This window comes from Diabrotica virgifera, chromosome 5, assembly GCF_917563875.1.
Source record: "Diabrotica virgifera virgifera chromosome 5, PGI_DIABVI_V3a".
NCBI lineage: Eukaryota > Metazoa > Arthropoda > Insecta > Coleoptera > Chrysomelidae > Diabrotica > Diabrotica virgifera.
Window position 1 is genome coordinate 248,577,113 of NC_065447.1, and position 16,997 is coordinate 248,594,109.

At 32.0% G+C, this 16,997-nt stretch overlaps 2 protein-coding genes across 3 annotated transcripts in view; one reads left to right on the forward strand and one right to left on the reverse strand.

Annotated features, from left to right (window-relative positions):
• Positions 1-1,323: 1,323 nt before the first annotated feature.
• On the reverse strand, positions 1,324-14,426 carry LOC126884793 (V-type proton ATPase subunit E). 2 transcript variants are annotated; one of them, XM_050651027.1, is made up of 5 exons: positions 14,192-14,426; positions 13,884-14,059; positions 6,477-6,645; positions 5,453-5,503; positions 1,324-1,961 (listed from the first exon to the last, which is right to left on the reverse strand). In XM_050651027.1, the coding sequence occupies exons 1-5, from the start codon at positions 14,222-14,224 to the stop codon at positions 1,659-1,661; spliced, it is 732 nt and encodes a 243-aa protein (XP_050506984.1). In that variant the 5' UTR covers positions 14,225-14,426; the 3' UTR covers positions 1,324-1,658. The 2 variants fall into 2 exon arrangements, with proteins under 2 accessions (XP_050506984.1, XP_050506985.1); XM_050651028.1 differs by lacking the exon at positions 5,453-5,503 and having other exon boundaries at positions 14,192-14,425.
• Positions 14,427-14,616: 190 nt separating this feature from the next.
• The window catches only part of LOC126884784 (mediator of RNA polymerase II transcription subunit 23), a 41,258-nt gene continuing 38,877 nt past the window's right edge, over positions 14,617-16,997 (forward strand). Inside the window, exon 1 of the mRNA XM_050651010.1 lies at positions 14,617-15,141. Within this exon, the coding sequence (XP_050506967.1) occupies positions 14,728-15,141 (414 nt within the window). The 5' untranslated portion in view covers positions 14,617-14,727. The remainder of the gene's footprint in view (positions 15,142-16,997) is intronic.

A 16,997-nucleotide genomic window follows, 5' to 3' on the forward strand; every position in this document is an offset into this window, starting at 1 on the left:
CAACAAAGTTAACTTATATACAGGGTGTCCCGAAAAGATTGGTCATAAATTATACCACAGATTCTGGGGTCAAAAATAGATCGATTGAACCTCACTTATGTACCTATATACAATAGTGCACACAAAAAAAGTTACACCCATTTGAAGTTACAAAATTAAAATCGATTTTTTTTTCATATATCGAAAACTCTAGAGATTTTTTATTGAAAATGGACATGTGGCATCCCTATGGCAGCAACATCTTAAAAAAAATTGAAGTGAAATTTGTGCACCCCATAAGAATTTTATGGGGGTTTTGTTCCCTTAAACCCCCCAAACTTTTGTGTACGTTCCAATTAAATTATTATTGTGGCACCATTAGTTAAACACGGTGTTTTTAAAACTTTTTTGCCTCCTAGTACTTTTTCGATAAGCCAGTGTTTATCGAGATATTTTGAATATTTGTCGAATCCACCACATATTTGTGTATGGTTAAGTACGATTATAGACCTGTTAATAATCTAAAAGTTTATTTATAATTTACATTTTTAGGTATATTTTGAAAAAGAAGCCGCATCTCGATAAAAGGTGACTTATCAAAAAAAGGCTATAAGAAGCAAAAAAGTTTTAAAAACACTGTTTTTAACTAATGGTACCACAATAATAGTTTAATTGGAACGTACACAAACATTTGGGGGGTTTAAAGGAACAAAATTCCCATAAAATTTTTATGTAAATATATTAAAAAAGAAGCAAAAAAAGAAGAAAATACTAAGAAGCAAAAAAGGTTTAAAAACGTTGTGTTTAACTAATGGTACCACAATAATGAATTAATTGGAACATACACAAAAGTTTGGGGGGTTTAAGGGAACAAAACCCCCATAACATTTTTATGTGGTGGACAAATTTCACTATAATTTTGTTTTAAGATGTTCCTGCTATAATAATGGTACATGTCCATTTTCAATAAAAAATCTCTAATAGTTTTCGATATATTGAAAAATATCGATTTTCATTTTGTAACTTCAAAGGGCTGTAACTTTTTTTATGAGCACATTTGTACTAAGGTAAGTTAGGTTCAATCGAACTAATTTTAACCCCAGAATGAGTGGTATAATTTATGACAAATCTTTTCGAGACACCCTGTATAATATCACAATTTTAGTTTTATATTATTGTGTTTAATTGGGATCTCATAGATACTTTTATCTTTTGTAGCAATCATTGTTTGTAAATTAAAAGGTCTTATGTGTTGTTTAATATGAATTTGATTTATAAAATGTTCTACTTCTTTTTCTTTTAGTTTGCTAAAGTTAGTTGTTAAAATTAAATAAAACAATAAACTAACAATAAATTTTATTGCGATGATTTCTCACAAGAAAAAATAATTTTTTATATACATATAAACATAAATATGAATATATTTTGAGAAAAAAATAAGGTAGTATAACTGAAACCTAATAATTTTCTAAGGATTTTAAAAAATATCTGCTTGACAAGGATACAATTAGGGTAACAACAAACTTAACTGTTTAAAATACTTCAAAAAAAGGAATGGTTTATTATATATATCGTATATACATAGTAGTTTAAAAGGTTTTTGAAGATCTGTCTAAGCAACCAACAATGTTTTACAATACTATATAAAATACAGGCAATACACAGTATCCAAAAAATACTTAATCAGTGAATTTTCTGTTGACGTTGCGTCCGAACAGAGCATTACGGATCTGGGGAATCAATTGTTGTGAGATGAGCTCAAGACGGGCTTCCAGAGTATTGTTGATTTTGATCTTGTTTCTCAAGGCCAACAGTTCGATTCCTCCGGTGGTTTCTTGAGAAAGGTGGCTCTCGTCGTCGATTTTTAGATTTACGTCTTTACCGGTTATGTCCTTGTACTTTTGGGAGACGTTAGGCATGATAGATTTTACCAATTCTCTGTCCTGAGGGCGTACTCTAATGGTGATGTCCTTTTCGAAGAGCTGCAAGAAAAGTTAGGGGTCAAAATTTATTTTTGTTGTACAGTATGCAGCAAGATAAACAGTACTTAAATGAATATCGAAATGTTTTTGATTATTTATATTATACCTATTTAGTATACATGATAATATATCCTTGCAAACATTATTCATGACAAAAAATCTTTCAATTCTAGTCTACAATTCAGGTACGCCATATGTACGCATCAGGTGGCGTTAGGGCTGGTGAATGGCCATCTTCCAAAATGATCGTGCAGTATTTAAAGAGACTTCCTGGCCGTGGAACAGGTTGCCCGGTCTTACTAAAATCATTGTTGATCTTAAGCTTGGACCGTTTTCGCGATCGTTTCCATATGACCGAAAATAGTACTCCACGATAAACAATTTGTATAAACAATTTTTCTGCAAAACTGAGAACAATCCTGAATCTCCTAACATTAACACGGTATTCACATACGTTATAATGACCCTCGGAAATCACTCAGTACGTTTCAGCGCATGACACATATAAATTTGAGGCTTACGCATTTCAGTATTATTCTTTTTGCCCCATACCGTAAAAAATTAAAAGTAGAATAAAGTGCTTGAAATATACATATTACTTTTAACTAATTAAAAAACAGGTAAATCTAAGAGTTTTCATCCTAAACTGAGGAAGAATCCCTGACATGAATCTTTTGTGTAATATGCTTTTAAGGAGTATCTAAAGATTGACTTTGGATAGGTCTAGGTAGATACATCTTCAACTAAAGCTCCTTCAATCTGCTACAGACTTTATATCCAACAAAAGTCGCACAAATGTGTAGAATAGTAGACATTTTGGTTTGGTAGGAACTGCCATATCCTTATTTTTGGTGTAAATTTATTTTTAGAAAAAATATGAGGCTCAGATAGAATATACATATTTGTCATATCTACATAAATAAGAATTTGTTTATCCTAATTGAGTTTATTCAAGTAAGAAGTCCCTATAATAATTTTAGGGAGTGAATACAGTAACAGGAATATCTATACAGTGAATGAATGTGCTAATAACCACCAAAATAACGCAACAGATGGAAAACATAAACATAATTTTGCGATAAAAACCTATAAATTGACATTATATTGATAGTTTCCCACCTTTAGATGTATCGGACGAGGTTAACAACTACCACTGTGACACGTAACAGTTTCAGTTGACGTACTCCTCCAATATGTCTAAAGGTGGGAAACTATCAATATAATCTAAGTTTCTAGGTTTCTATCGCTAAATTTCCCACCGCTACTAGTTTCATCTCGTTTCATTTCACAGCGTATTATGTTTTCCATCTTTTACGTTATTTTGTCGGTTATTAGCGTGCTCATCACTGTATAACTGTTTCAAAAAATATATCATGTCAGTATCATCTGCAGAAATGCATAATTATTAGTAATTTATAAAATATAAAATCAGAAAAATACCAAGGATAATACTTTAAAGGACATTAAAAACCCTCCTTTGAAGTAGCTACTCCAGTTTGAGATTAACAAATGTTTTTTTCATAAGATCTTTACCTTTTTCTTCAAGAATCTGCCTTTTACGTACCAATCTGTTGACCCTGTTCAGGAACATTCATAAACTTTGTTGTAGAGAAGAGAGAGGAGACTACATCCACCTCCTCCAATAAAAATTAATCAAACAGACCAACGAATCATGACAACTGCAATAAATGATAGAACTGGAAAATTTCACCATTATTTGTATGGATTGGAACCTAATTACAGAAAACTAGAGAATAGTATAATAATAGAAAAGGGGGTCATCTTGAGTGTTACAATTGCGAAGTCAACATGACGAAGGAGCCTTGACTAACAACAAAGGGAGGGAAGGTATTAAAAAGTCCAAGTTCTTTACAACCTAACTTAGTTTATGGATGTTCCGATCCAACACTAAGGGTAAGAACAGAACAAGTGGGTCGCGGTCGAAATCTATATAAAACAAACACATTCTAGTGAATGGAAGAGAACAGAGCAGGTAAGTCGCGGTGCGGTGGAGGTTTAGCGCGATGCCATCCAGGAGGTTTACATCGATGCTTTTGAAAATCAAATGAGTTTGTTGTACATGGATGTCTACTGTGTGGCCTACAAGGATGCCTCCCTGTGATTGGTCCGTTCGAAGCCAAGTTGTCATTAACTGCGCTATCTGAGTTGATACTTTTGATAATATAATCTCTTTTTTGTATTCAGTTTATTTTTGAATTTTTAAAGTAATTAAATTCAGTAAATTTGAAGGAGGATCTGATTATTTACAGCTGACATTTCATCACTATCATCACTTGACTGACACAAAATCGCAAAAGCACAGTCTTTTTGTCATTCAAATTTCATTAAACTACTTCACTTGATAGTGGTTCTAGCTCGACTGACAGCGCAGGTGACCTCCTTGCTATGTGCTGTCGACATCGACCGCGACTTAACTAGTGGCATCCACCGTGACCTACACCTACACCTCGACCCACTTGTTCTGTTCTTACCCTAATGAAAATAAATATGAGTTTAGCCTGAAACCTGAGACAATGCTACTCCCAGAAAACATTTATCAATCTCGCCTACACATCCAATACTAGTTACTATTCCATAAAAGCTAGTACCAAATAAATAGCAGCATTATTAACTGATCAATCATTCATTAAACACCAATAATTGAAGGTGTCAGTGCAAAAAGTGGCTAAGTCACATTTTTGTGTTTCTGAGCTAGTTACAATTTTTGACACTTAGCGACTTCTTGCGCTGAAATAATGATTGATTAAAATTTAAACATATGGGATTTTACCCAGCAGGATGCTATTTGTTACAAATCTGACTTCGCCAACTTATAGTACAAATAATTTTATATAGTTGTAGCTACTCAACTCAATTCTAGAAAATATGGACCTAACTACTTTTTGCACTGACCCCTTCAATTATGTCTGGTTCTTACAATAATCTACAAAATTAACCCCTTGGGGTACACCTATATTGGAACTGTGTTTCTCCAATCTGATCCAATGTAGACTGATTTTTAGATCTGATGTGAGTGCCTATATTCATTTCTGAGATACCTGGCTTTCACCCAGGAGGCTTGAGTTATATTCCCGGTATCAGAAATCCTTTTTATTTTTAAAATTGACATTTTATTTGAAAAATAACTGTATTTATAATACTTTTTTTATATTGTGTCCTATAAAGAATAAAAATGTGGTATTATAAAAAGTTATTTTTTATAAAAGTGTAATTATCTGCAATTTGGATCTAGTCGGAACACAAAAACGGAATGAACGTTTGATAGGAGAAGCTACTCAGTCGGATGTCAGCTATTATCGGATCGGGCTTCCCACTGCAGTCTAGGCATTATGCATTAATACCTTGAGTTTGTTTTCAGTCCGACGTCGCCTGATGTTGGATCAGGAGAAATATGGTTCCAATGTAGGTGCAGCCTTATACATTTTAAAAAGCTAACATACAAAATTAGGCCTAAAATAATATTGCCTTACCTGAAACAACCCCTGCAGAATGAGATTCTCAAGAATGCCTGTGTATTCTGTCTATAAATATTAGTACACATGCTTTTTAGTTCTATTGGCACCATGAAGCAAGCAAAATACATTAAAATTAAAGAAGTGAAATAAGCTTTGTGTACCTTTTTGCCTTTTTTGTGAATTTAATTAAATATTTTTTAAATTACTCAAAAACCCATATTACAACATCCTAATTATTAGATTATTGAAGTCATATTAGGTTAAATAAATTCATAATAGATTTGGTTGGATGTGACCGAGTTCTGCCAAAAATTCATTTTTGTTTTCAGTATTGGGTCAAAGTGAGCGTATGGATTAACAGATTACCATAACAGTAAAGGATCAAGCAGATAGGTAGGTAGGTAATTTATTCTTTGATTCGTTATATTCGTGTTTATAATTACAGTAAATATCTATCTTTCAGAAAAAATATTATTTGTAATTCGATTATTTTGTAGTAAACTTGTATGAAGTTACTTATATACAAGAACTATAAATTTTTTGAAGGCAAACACAATTAAAACCAGCAAAATAAAATGTAAGTGTTGTAACGCTAAATGTTTGGCAAGAATATACACTAGTATTGAAGAAGAGGATGTTATGACAGGAGAAAAGGAATCACAATCATCTAGTGATATTACTTTACTAATGCAAATTCTAAATAATAGCCTTAAACGAAAAACTGTGTAGGAAGCTTATTTATTATTAATCCATTAAAAAAGATACAGACTATTTCACTTCTTTTTTTTTTAATGTTCCAAGAGCTGAAAACAAGCAGGCTGCAAAAACTGTACAATGTAAACAGTAAAAATATACAAAAATTCCAAACTTTACAACCTATAAAATATTTTCAGCTCCCTTTAATGCAAAAAAATAAAATAACTATAACTCAAAATTTAAATTTTAGAAATAATTCCCACATTTATTGCTAGACATTCTACTACATCACTACCCAAACATTCAACATATACATCCTAAATTATCAAAATTGATAGCTCACCTGATAGAGCCCTTGGAGGATGAGACTTTCCAGGATTTGTGTATATTTGCCTGAATCTCTGGTTACCTCACCAAGACGTTTGCGAGCATCTTCCAAAACGGCACGTACATGGTCTTCCCTTACTTTCAATACCTTCAATCTTGCCTGGTTCAACATGTTTGATGATTGGCTAGAAACATATTACAATTGAATCAATAATTTTGAAAAGGGATCACCTCCATTCTTTTAAATTATACAGAAGAGGCAAAAAACTTCTTATCTTCAAGACTATTAGGAAAATAACCGTTAATATGTATTTTTTGCTAGAGATGACGCGTTTTCAAAATGGACAAGTATTCACAGATCATGTTGTAGAATGGGAAATTCTAGGAGATGACTCCTTTTCAAATTGAAGTGGTTTGCGGGGTATGATGTGCTTACAGTAATAATATTGAAAGTTGACCCATTTTTTTATGGAATAGACATGTCTATGTGTATTAAATACAAAGTCGACAAAAAGTGGAAATGTCAAAAAAATGGAGATGACCCCTTTTCATAATGACTGCTTCAATTATTATAAGACACATTTTATTTGATAGCTTTAACTTAACATTAACTATTGGATATAGAAAATTGAGTCAATACTCGCAATCTTAAAGTTTGTATATTTTTTTAATAGTTGTTACACAATCATGGGGCAACTGGTTTCGAGCCTTACAATTTCTGCCTCATCTTCAGGCCCAGTACATAAAGTCTTCACAATTACAAACTACAAGTACTCTGGGCTAATTAGCAAAATTCATGGAAAAGTTATTTACCAGCAATTTTATTGCTGGAATCGAATTATAACATCCTAAATATTAATAATATAGGTATGTAAAGTCCGCAGATAGTGTGCTACTTTTTTTATAAACAAAATGGCGCCGACAAATCGTATTTTTTTCAATTATTGCTCTATAACTCCGAAGATTTTAACTTTACAACAAAAACACCCAAATAAAAATTCACCGCAATTAAATTCTACATATGAGATATGTTTTTCACGATTTGCTCCGACGAAAATTTTCCTCGGAAAATGCGGGTTTTCCTAACAAAAACTCTAATTTTCAAATAAAGTTTTAGGTAAGTAATTATTAATCAATAATTAAATAACTTAGTGACATCAAAGCTTTCTTGGTATAGATTGTAATTCCAGAAGCGGGTGAAAATTAAACGAATATTTTAGCAACAATTAAATTGTTAATTAACAATTTACGATCGCAATCATAACCAAAATAATCATGATACATTGATCAAACTTATAAACATGAGATGATTATTTAATATTTTATCGACAAAATTTTTCTTTTTTTTTGCATAATCTTTAAATTAAAAAAAAAATAGTTATAATACGCTGGTCTAATTAGTAAAGTACAAAGAAAGGTTATTTACCAGCAATTTTATTGCTGCAATCGAATTATAAGATCCTATATATTAATATAGGTACTTATGCAAAGTCCGCAGATAGTGTGCTACTTTTTTTATAAACAAAATGGCGCAGACAAATCGTATTTTTTTCAATTATTGCTGTATAACTCCGAAGATTTTAACTTTACACCAAAAACACTCAAATAAAAATTCACGCCAATTTAATTCTACATAGAGGCATGTTTTTCCCGATTTGCTCCGACGAAAATTTTCCTCAGAAAATGTGGGTTTCCCAACAAAATCTCGAATTTTCAAATAAATTTTTTGGGCCAGTAATTATTTCTGAATAATTATATAGCTTGGTGAAATAAAAGCTTTCTTGGTATAGATTATAAATTCAGAAGCCGGTGAAAATGAAACGAATATTTTAGCAACAATTCAATTGTTAATTAACAATTTACAGTCGCAATAACAACCAAAATAATCATGAGACATTGATCAAACTTAGAAAGATTATAAAGGTGTGATGCCTATTTAATATTTCAAAACGGCAAACAGGTGTATGTTTTCAAAAAACTTTTGATAGTGTGTAAAAAATATATTTTATATCAGCTAAGTACTTTCAACACATAACGTGCCATCATCAGAGCTTCGTCCTCTTAAAATACCTTCATAGAAGAGCAATTGCTTAACAACACAACAAAAAACATGAATACTGGGCAAAAGCCACAGATATTGGGTATAATAACCCTTTACAGTGAATAGAATCACATCTAAATTCTTTTATTAATTTATAAAGACAACATGACTGAGTCAGACTATTTTGAGCCCACGTGAACAGCAGATCAGCTGAGGAAGACTGCTGATCTGCTGTTCACGTGGGCTCAAAATGGTCTGACTCAGCCATGTTGTCTTTATAAATTAATAAAAGAATTTAGATGTGATTCTATTCACTGTAAAGGGTTATTATACCCAATATCTGTGGCTTTTGCCCAGTATTCATGTTTTTTGTTGTGTTGTTAAGCAATTGCTCTTCTATGAAGGTATTTTAAGAGGACGAAGCTCTGATGATGGCACGTTATGTGTTGAAAGTACTTAGCTGATATAAAATATATTTTTTACACACTATCAAAAGTTTTTTGAAAACATACACCTGTTTGCCGTTTTGACCTATTTAGAAGTGTGTACAAGTCTTACAGTCTTTTCCAATTTATTTAATATTTTGTCGACAAAATATAAATGTTTAATTTTTTTGCATAATCTTTAAATGTTTAAAAAAAATTGTTATAAACAAATTAACATTTCTCAGAAATTGTTTATTATATTCTAATTTTAAAAAATACTTAAAATGCGTATTTCATAGGTCTTGAAAATGAATGCTTTAAAGAATTTTTCCAACCATTTGCAAAAAAGGTATGAAACAGCAAAGTAAATTTACGATTCTCCGTTGTTTATAATTTGTTTTAATTGTTTCAAAGCTTAAAAGTGAGTCTATGGTACAATCTAATTACGAACAAAGAATGTCAAAAATTAGTGCAATGGTTATATTTTAATCAAAGATTAACAATACTTTTTTTGTAATTTTTAGCTCAAAAGTAGACCTGATACAGAGTCGGAGCTAAAATGTTCACTCGAAGCGACTGACACGCAGCATACATTATTTATTAAAAGTGTACGATGCGCGGCCGGTCGTCGCTCCGAGTGAAAATTTTAGCTACAGTACTGTATTTGTCTACTTTCGCATGTGTAAATTACAAAAAAATATATTTATAATCTTTAATTAAAATATAACTATTAAACTGATAATCGATATTTTTTTGTAAATAATTAGCTTGTATTTTAAACTCACCTCTACGCTTTGAAAGAATTAAAAAAATTTATAAACACCGTAGTAATCGTATGTTTACTTTACTGTTTCATAACTTTTATGGGTGCAAAAAAGTTTTAAAGCATTTATTTTCAAAATATTTGAAATGCGCATTTTAGCTATTTTTTAAAATTATAATATAATCAAAACTTTCTGAGAAACGTTAATTTGTTTATAACTATTTTTTTTAACATTTAAAGATTATGCAAAAAAATAAAAAAATTTATATTTTGTCGACAAAATGTTAAATAGGCATCTCATCTTTATAAGATTTCAAAGTTTGATCAGTGTATCATAATTATTTTGGTTATTATTGCGACCGTAAATTATTAATTAACAATTGAATTGTTGCTAAAATATTCGTTTAATTTTCACCAGCTTCTGGAACTATAATCTAAACCAAGAAGGCTTTTTTGTCACCGAGTTATTTAATTATTGGTAGATAATTACTTATCTAAAACTTTATTTGAAAATTAAAGATTATGTTGGGAAAACCCGCATTTTCTGAGGAAAATTTTCGTCGGAGCCGAACGGGAAAAACACGTCTCTATGCAGAATGTAATGTAAAATGGCCTATTCTCCGATAATCAGATAGATAGATATTTATTCATTTAAATAGGTTACCCTAATATACAATCAATGTAGAGAATAGATATTACAAATAATTTACAAAATCCAATATAACTAAGCAACATCAAATGAAATTGAAACAAACTTTAAATAAATTTTACAACATATGATACCATACAATACCCACCCATAGAGCACCCAGTAGAGCGTTAAACTCATTAAAACCCCTGAATACTAATGAATTCATCGTCATTCTATAATTTGTTTTTGCTATGTAAATATTAAAAATAGAACGGGGGGTTAGACAAGGAGACCCAATGTCACCTAAACTTTTTAATACGGTCTTAGAACATGCTTTCAAGAGTTTGGATTGGATGACAAAGGGAATAAAAATAGATGGAGAATACCTAAACAACTTACGTTTCGCCGATGATATAGTCATAGTAGCTGAGGATCTAGGTATGGCAAGAGAGATGGTACAAGAACTCGTTGTAGCTACAGAAAATGTTGGTTTAAATATAAACATCTCAAAAACAAAAATAATGACAAATTTGGTACCCAACCAGAACATCAGTATTGGTGGGAAGGAAATAGAACTCGTAGATAGATATAAATAACTGGGACATGAAATTACGATTGGCAGGGATAACCAGACTCATGAGCTGAAGAGAAGAATCGGTCTTGGGTGGGCAGCATTTGGAAAACTGAGAGAAACTTTTAAAAGTGAGTTACCCACATGTCTAAAGAGAAAGGTATTCGATCAGTGCGTCCTCCCAGTCTTGACGTACGGATCAGAAACACTTACCTTAACTAAAGCCTCGGCTACCAAACTAAGAGTCACGCAGAGAAGAATGGAGCGGTCAATGATAGGAATAACTCTGCGAGACAAAATCAGAAACGAAGAAATCAGGAGAAGAACAAAGGTGACTGACGTCATCGAGAGGATAGCCAGGTTGAAGTGGAGATGGGCAGGACACGTAGCCAGAATGACAGATGGGCGATGGACGAAGAGGTTATTGGAATGGAGGCCAAGAGAAGACAAGAGAAGCGTCGGTCGACCGCCTACAAGATGGACTGACGACTTAAGAAAGGTATATAAAAACTGGATGAGGGCGGCGCAGGATAGATGGGGTTGGAAACGAGGGGAGGAGGCCTATGTTCAGCAGTGGACTTTTGAGGCTGGATGATGATGTAAATATTCCCCATATTTCTTGTAGAATAATCATGTACATTTTTATTGTACACTATAAACTGCTTAAAGTAATCTGGAGCTACATTATTAAGTATTTCATAAACCAAAATTATTGTATAATAATACAGTTTCTCTTCAATTGTGAACCAATTTAAAACCTGTAGCATATATGATACAGGTGTAAGTCGATTTGTTTTCAATATAATTCTCATGCCACGATTTTGTAGTTTCTGTAGTTGATTGAGTTTATTTAAATTAACCCGGCACCTGCCACGTGGGGTGCTACCAGCACCCCATAACACATTTTTATCAAATATTTGGTATTTCAAGTTTGGTAACCGAGCTGTGCGTCATAGTAGCTTTCTATAATATTATATAGCATATATGTGTTAGTGTCTGAAGTGGTTATTTAGTGTCATTCTGAACTTATAGCTCTAAAGTCGAATTGGGGTGTCATCATCTGGCACTTTCAGTTTTAAATTTTTTTTGTAATTTTGATACAGGTCAAATTTACATTTTTTATTGAAATAACTGATTTAAATTATTAATATAGAATCTATACTCACTCTATACTAGACTCATATCTTAATTTTTTTAGATATTTTATTTGACTTCATTTATTATGGCTTGGTAGTTGCTAATTTGCTTATAACACCTTTTTCATTTTATTTTTTAACTTTTATAACATATTAGTGGCTAATAAGTTAATAAAACTTGTTTATTTATATTCTTTTGTTACTCAACACATTATTTTGTTTTTTAAACAAGTAGATCACAGAAAATTTTTAAGGGGTGCTGTGAGCACCCCACGTGGCAGTTGGCGTCTTGCAAAGCCATGTGGCAGGTGCCGGGTTAAACATATACAATATAGTTGCGCAGTACTCAAAATGTGGCTGAATAATTGAATTAAAAACTGTAATTTTAGCTTGAGTCGATATATTTTGTGATATTCTGCTAAAAAAATATAGTTTTTTCGTTATTTTCCGGACAATATAATCAAAATGATGATCAAAATTCAAACAACTATCAATTTGAAACCCCAAATATTTAACACATCTTACAATACCAATCTTTTCATTTTTTACTTGTAGCAAAATGTTATCGGTATTTAATTGGCTATATTTGGACGGCGTTATGCATAACTCGACCAAGCGCAAAACATAGTTTTGAGATAAATGGCTTCAAAGTTTTTCGTTTATTGGTTGCTTAATGGTAAGTGGATTAATGTCGCTTGGTTTAATTTTGTTTTTCTTAGTAACCGTTAACGTGACAATAACAGGGATTTTTTCCAAGATAGTTTTAGCTATGTGTCACCAGAATCCACTGTTATCTCGATATTAAAGAAATGGCGCTTGGTCGAGTTATGCATAACGCCGTCCATTTGTGTTTTGTTGTAAAGATCATTGCTTGAGTTTTGGAAATATTTAGCCCAGACTAAGCTAAAAATCACAAAAAGACAAAAATATACAGTGATGAGCGTGCTTATAACCAGCAAAATAACGCAAAAGATGGAGAACATAATACATTGCAAAACAAAAAGAGATAAAACTAGTGGAGGTGGAAATTATCGTTATAAACGTAATAATTAACATTACATTATATGTCTTGATTTAAATTAAAATACATACAATAAAGCAAAACAACTGTAGAGTACTGAGCTTAGTAGTCTATAGAGTGTATACTGAGACATTTTGCCATTGGGAGTGGCAAAATGTCTCAGTATACACCCTCTATGTAGTTTGTAATTGTGACGACTTTACTGGGCCTGAAGATAATGCAGAAATTGTAAGCCTCGAAACCGGTTGACTCAATTTCTATATACAATAGTATAACGGACTCACATTGGCAACCCTTTCATCATTTAACATTAACTACTTAAAAGCAAAGACAGAAAGATCCATGGAAAGACAAATGCTGAACATGGAACAAACAGGAAAAGAAACAAATGGATCCATAACAAAACAAAAGTGAGAGTTGTCTCAACCCAAGTAGCAAAGCTTAAATGGAAATTCATCGGACATACCCTAAGGCAGAAGGATTGACAGATGGACTAAGCTGATTACACACTGGAAACTGTGGAACCTATGGACTGAAGGAAGAGGAGGCCTATGTCCAAGGATGGATGTTTAGGGCTAATTAGATAGATAGAGAGCTTTAACTATTCGAAGGCAGAAAATTTGTGTAAGTATAATGAAATCAATAAAGTTACATGACCTTGACCAATAAAATAACATATTTCATGTAAAATACTGTTTTACTGTTGAATTAGCCTTACGATATAAATAAACTAAGAAAACAATCAATTAACCACTAGAATAGGACTCATTAAATAATTGAAACAGATCACATGACAACTATGTATTAAAGAAAATAATTGTCTTGGGAAACTTACATTTTTTTCTGGAGTTCTACTTGCTTCTCTTTTTTCTCGTAGTACTCCATAATCTTGAGCCTCTGTTGTTGGACCAGACGGCCCTTTTCGATGTTGAATTCTTCTTCAGCCTTTGCATCAATTTCCTCGGCCTTTTCATTGGCTTCTTGCTCAATGAAAGCCATCATGTGCTTGATCTACATTTAAAAGAAAAAAGATATGGTTAGGCCCTTTCAGATTATAACATTCTCACCATCAACATAAAACTACTTCCATCAGTAAGCAACCTATATATTTCACTAATGAACAATTCGCGAAATGTTTCATACCTGCTTTTGTACATCTGCGTCGCTGAGAGCCATTTTGAGCCTTTTTCTTTCGACTTAGAGGAAATTAAAGGGATTTAAACAATGTTTTTCCCGACTACGCCCAGCAACTTTCTGAACAATTTGCTCAATAAAAATGGGTGCTCAAAACTGATCATATGATCTGTCAACATGGAAGTCTTATGACATCAATTGTCAGTGCTACAAACTTTAACATCATATCATCAATGGTTTTATACCTATAAAATAATAAACATAAATGAAATAATTGAGTAATTACATTAATAAATTCACAATTATCTAAATCGGGATCATAAAACAAACGTCTTAATAAAAATAATTATTCTATATAAAAAAATATAAACTGGTGAAGTTTTATAAGGTTGGTTAAACTTTTGCAAAAAAAAAATGATTTTTAAAAAGAAGAATTTGACATTTAAAGGTTATGTTGTGTTTAAACAACCGTACATTGTTTTGATAAAAATGGGTGCTAAAACCATGTAATTTTATTCAAAGTACTTAATTTCCACAAAATTAAAATGTGTGAGGCTGTAGCAGGGATCTTAAATGATATTCTGAAAGTTGAAGGTATCGAGGAAGCATTTAGTTGTTTTTTAGTACACAGGCTAAATAATGAGACTGAAAAGGTTACATATTGGCAACAAGAGCTAAATAATGCCTTTCGAAACGCAAGCTCAGAGCAGTTGGATGCAGCTGTAAGACAGTATTTAGGCATAGCCTATGGATGTTCTCAAAATCACTTAAAGTTGTTGATGGAACTCTTAGAAAGTTGTGTCAAAAGTGGAACACTACCTGCTAGAAAAGTTTGTGAATTGATTATTGCTAGTGAGCTTTTGCAACATAATAACTCCCATTTCTGGGTAGAATGTTTCAAACTGATCAAAATAATTATTGATTTGGTTGAGTATAAGGGAGTCCGAGAAATAATGAAAGTAAGTACATATAACCATAGATACAGTAGGAAAAACGAAAGAATACCCATGAACGAACATATAAAACACGCTGTATTTTCCTGTCACCGTGTCACACAAAAAATTGGCCAGCGCAAGTACATGTAATAATTATTGTTACATTTACTTGCACTGGACAATTTTCTTCGTGACACGGTGACAGGGAAATACAGCGTGTTTTATATGTTCGTTCATGGGTATTCTTTCATTTTTCCGACTGTAGATAATCTTTATACACAGTTATTACTTTTAATACTTAAGGAACATTTTCTCCAATAAAGCTAAATGTTTAAACTGCTTCCTTCACATTGTCCATCAATATTGTTCGTCAGCTATAACTTTTTCCATATATCACGATTCATTTTCAAACAAATTAAATCAAAACATAAAGTGAAACGAATGTCGATGTGTATATGCATTTTGTATACTGTACATTATATGTACTACACACATCGGCGTATGTCTCACTTTATATTTTGACTTAAGAGGATGGGTACATATTTTCGGCTGCAATGCTATTCAAATGGGGATTTTTTTTTTCAATCCTGAGAAAACTAATAAGTATTTTTGAAAAATTTAAACGCAGAATGAAAGATTACGTTATTGGCGAGGGCCGAAAGTCCCTGAGAACTTTTATAATGTTTATTTTTATAAGTTACAGGGGTGAAAAACTAAGAGAAAATTTAGTGTGATATTTAATTTAAAATATCTCATTCAAAATAAACTTTTTATTTATTCTAAGGGACTTTCGGCCCTTGGTAATAATATAGTCTTTCATTCTGCGTTTAAATTTTTAAAAAATATTTATTGGTTTTTTCAGGATTGGAAAAAACACAATGTCTGTGGTAATATTTCCAAATCTATCTTGTGTCATACAACGCACTCAGTCGAATAGAATATTGTCAGCATATTGTCAGACAGACAGTGAAAATCAGTGACAATTTTAAATATTTGACATGGCATCGGGAATATTTTGAGTTATTTATTAAATAATATTGATATATAGTGTATTTGATAAATAATTGATTTAAGATGTGAACTTAATAAAAAGTTATTTATTGTGTATTATTTGTGGAAGATCCAAGCAGAGAATACATCAGGATAATATATTCTGTGATCCAAGTATTTTCTTGTTAAAGATGTTCAAAATTGTAAGCGTTCCATAGTAACAATATAGTATTATTAAAAAATCACTTTTCCTCTTTTCTCGATTGAGTATTAGTTTTTGTTGTACATATAAATTATTACAATCACTGAGTACATACTCAGCATGCTCCTACATACATTGGGATTAAATGTTTTAATAAGTTCAGTGAGATGTCGGTGACACATAAGATGCATCTTGACACTATTAAATCGTTTGAATGGAATCTAAAAACGTTTCTAGTTAGACATGCCTTTTATAGTATTGAGGAATTTTTAAATTTTTAATGTGTTTCTTGTAATGTATTTTTCTTAATGTAAAGGACATCGCACACATCTTATGGAAAATATCTCTCTCGTTCCATCCCTCCTTGTGGAGTATTGGGCGCTTATGCGTTTCTTGGCCAAAAGTGTAAGATTGCTGTCTGGCCGGGACAGCGCATCTTCTTTTGTTTTTATTCTCTGGATAAATTGTGAACTAATTCCCTCCACTCTCTTCTATCTTTTGCTCTCTTTTTGACTTCACCCCATCTTAGTCCAATTTTTTTGTGTTCTCTCGTTGTTGTTCTTTTCCAGCTGTTGTCTGGTCTGCCCCTCTTTCTTTTCCCCTCTGGTTGGTATTCAAGTGCTTGTCTTGCTATGCTGCTTTGGTGTTTCCTTAAAGTGTGGCCGATCCATTTCCATTTTTTTTCCTT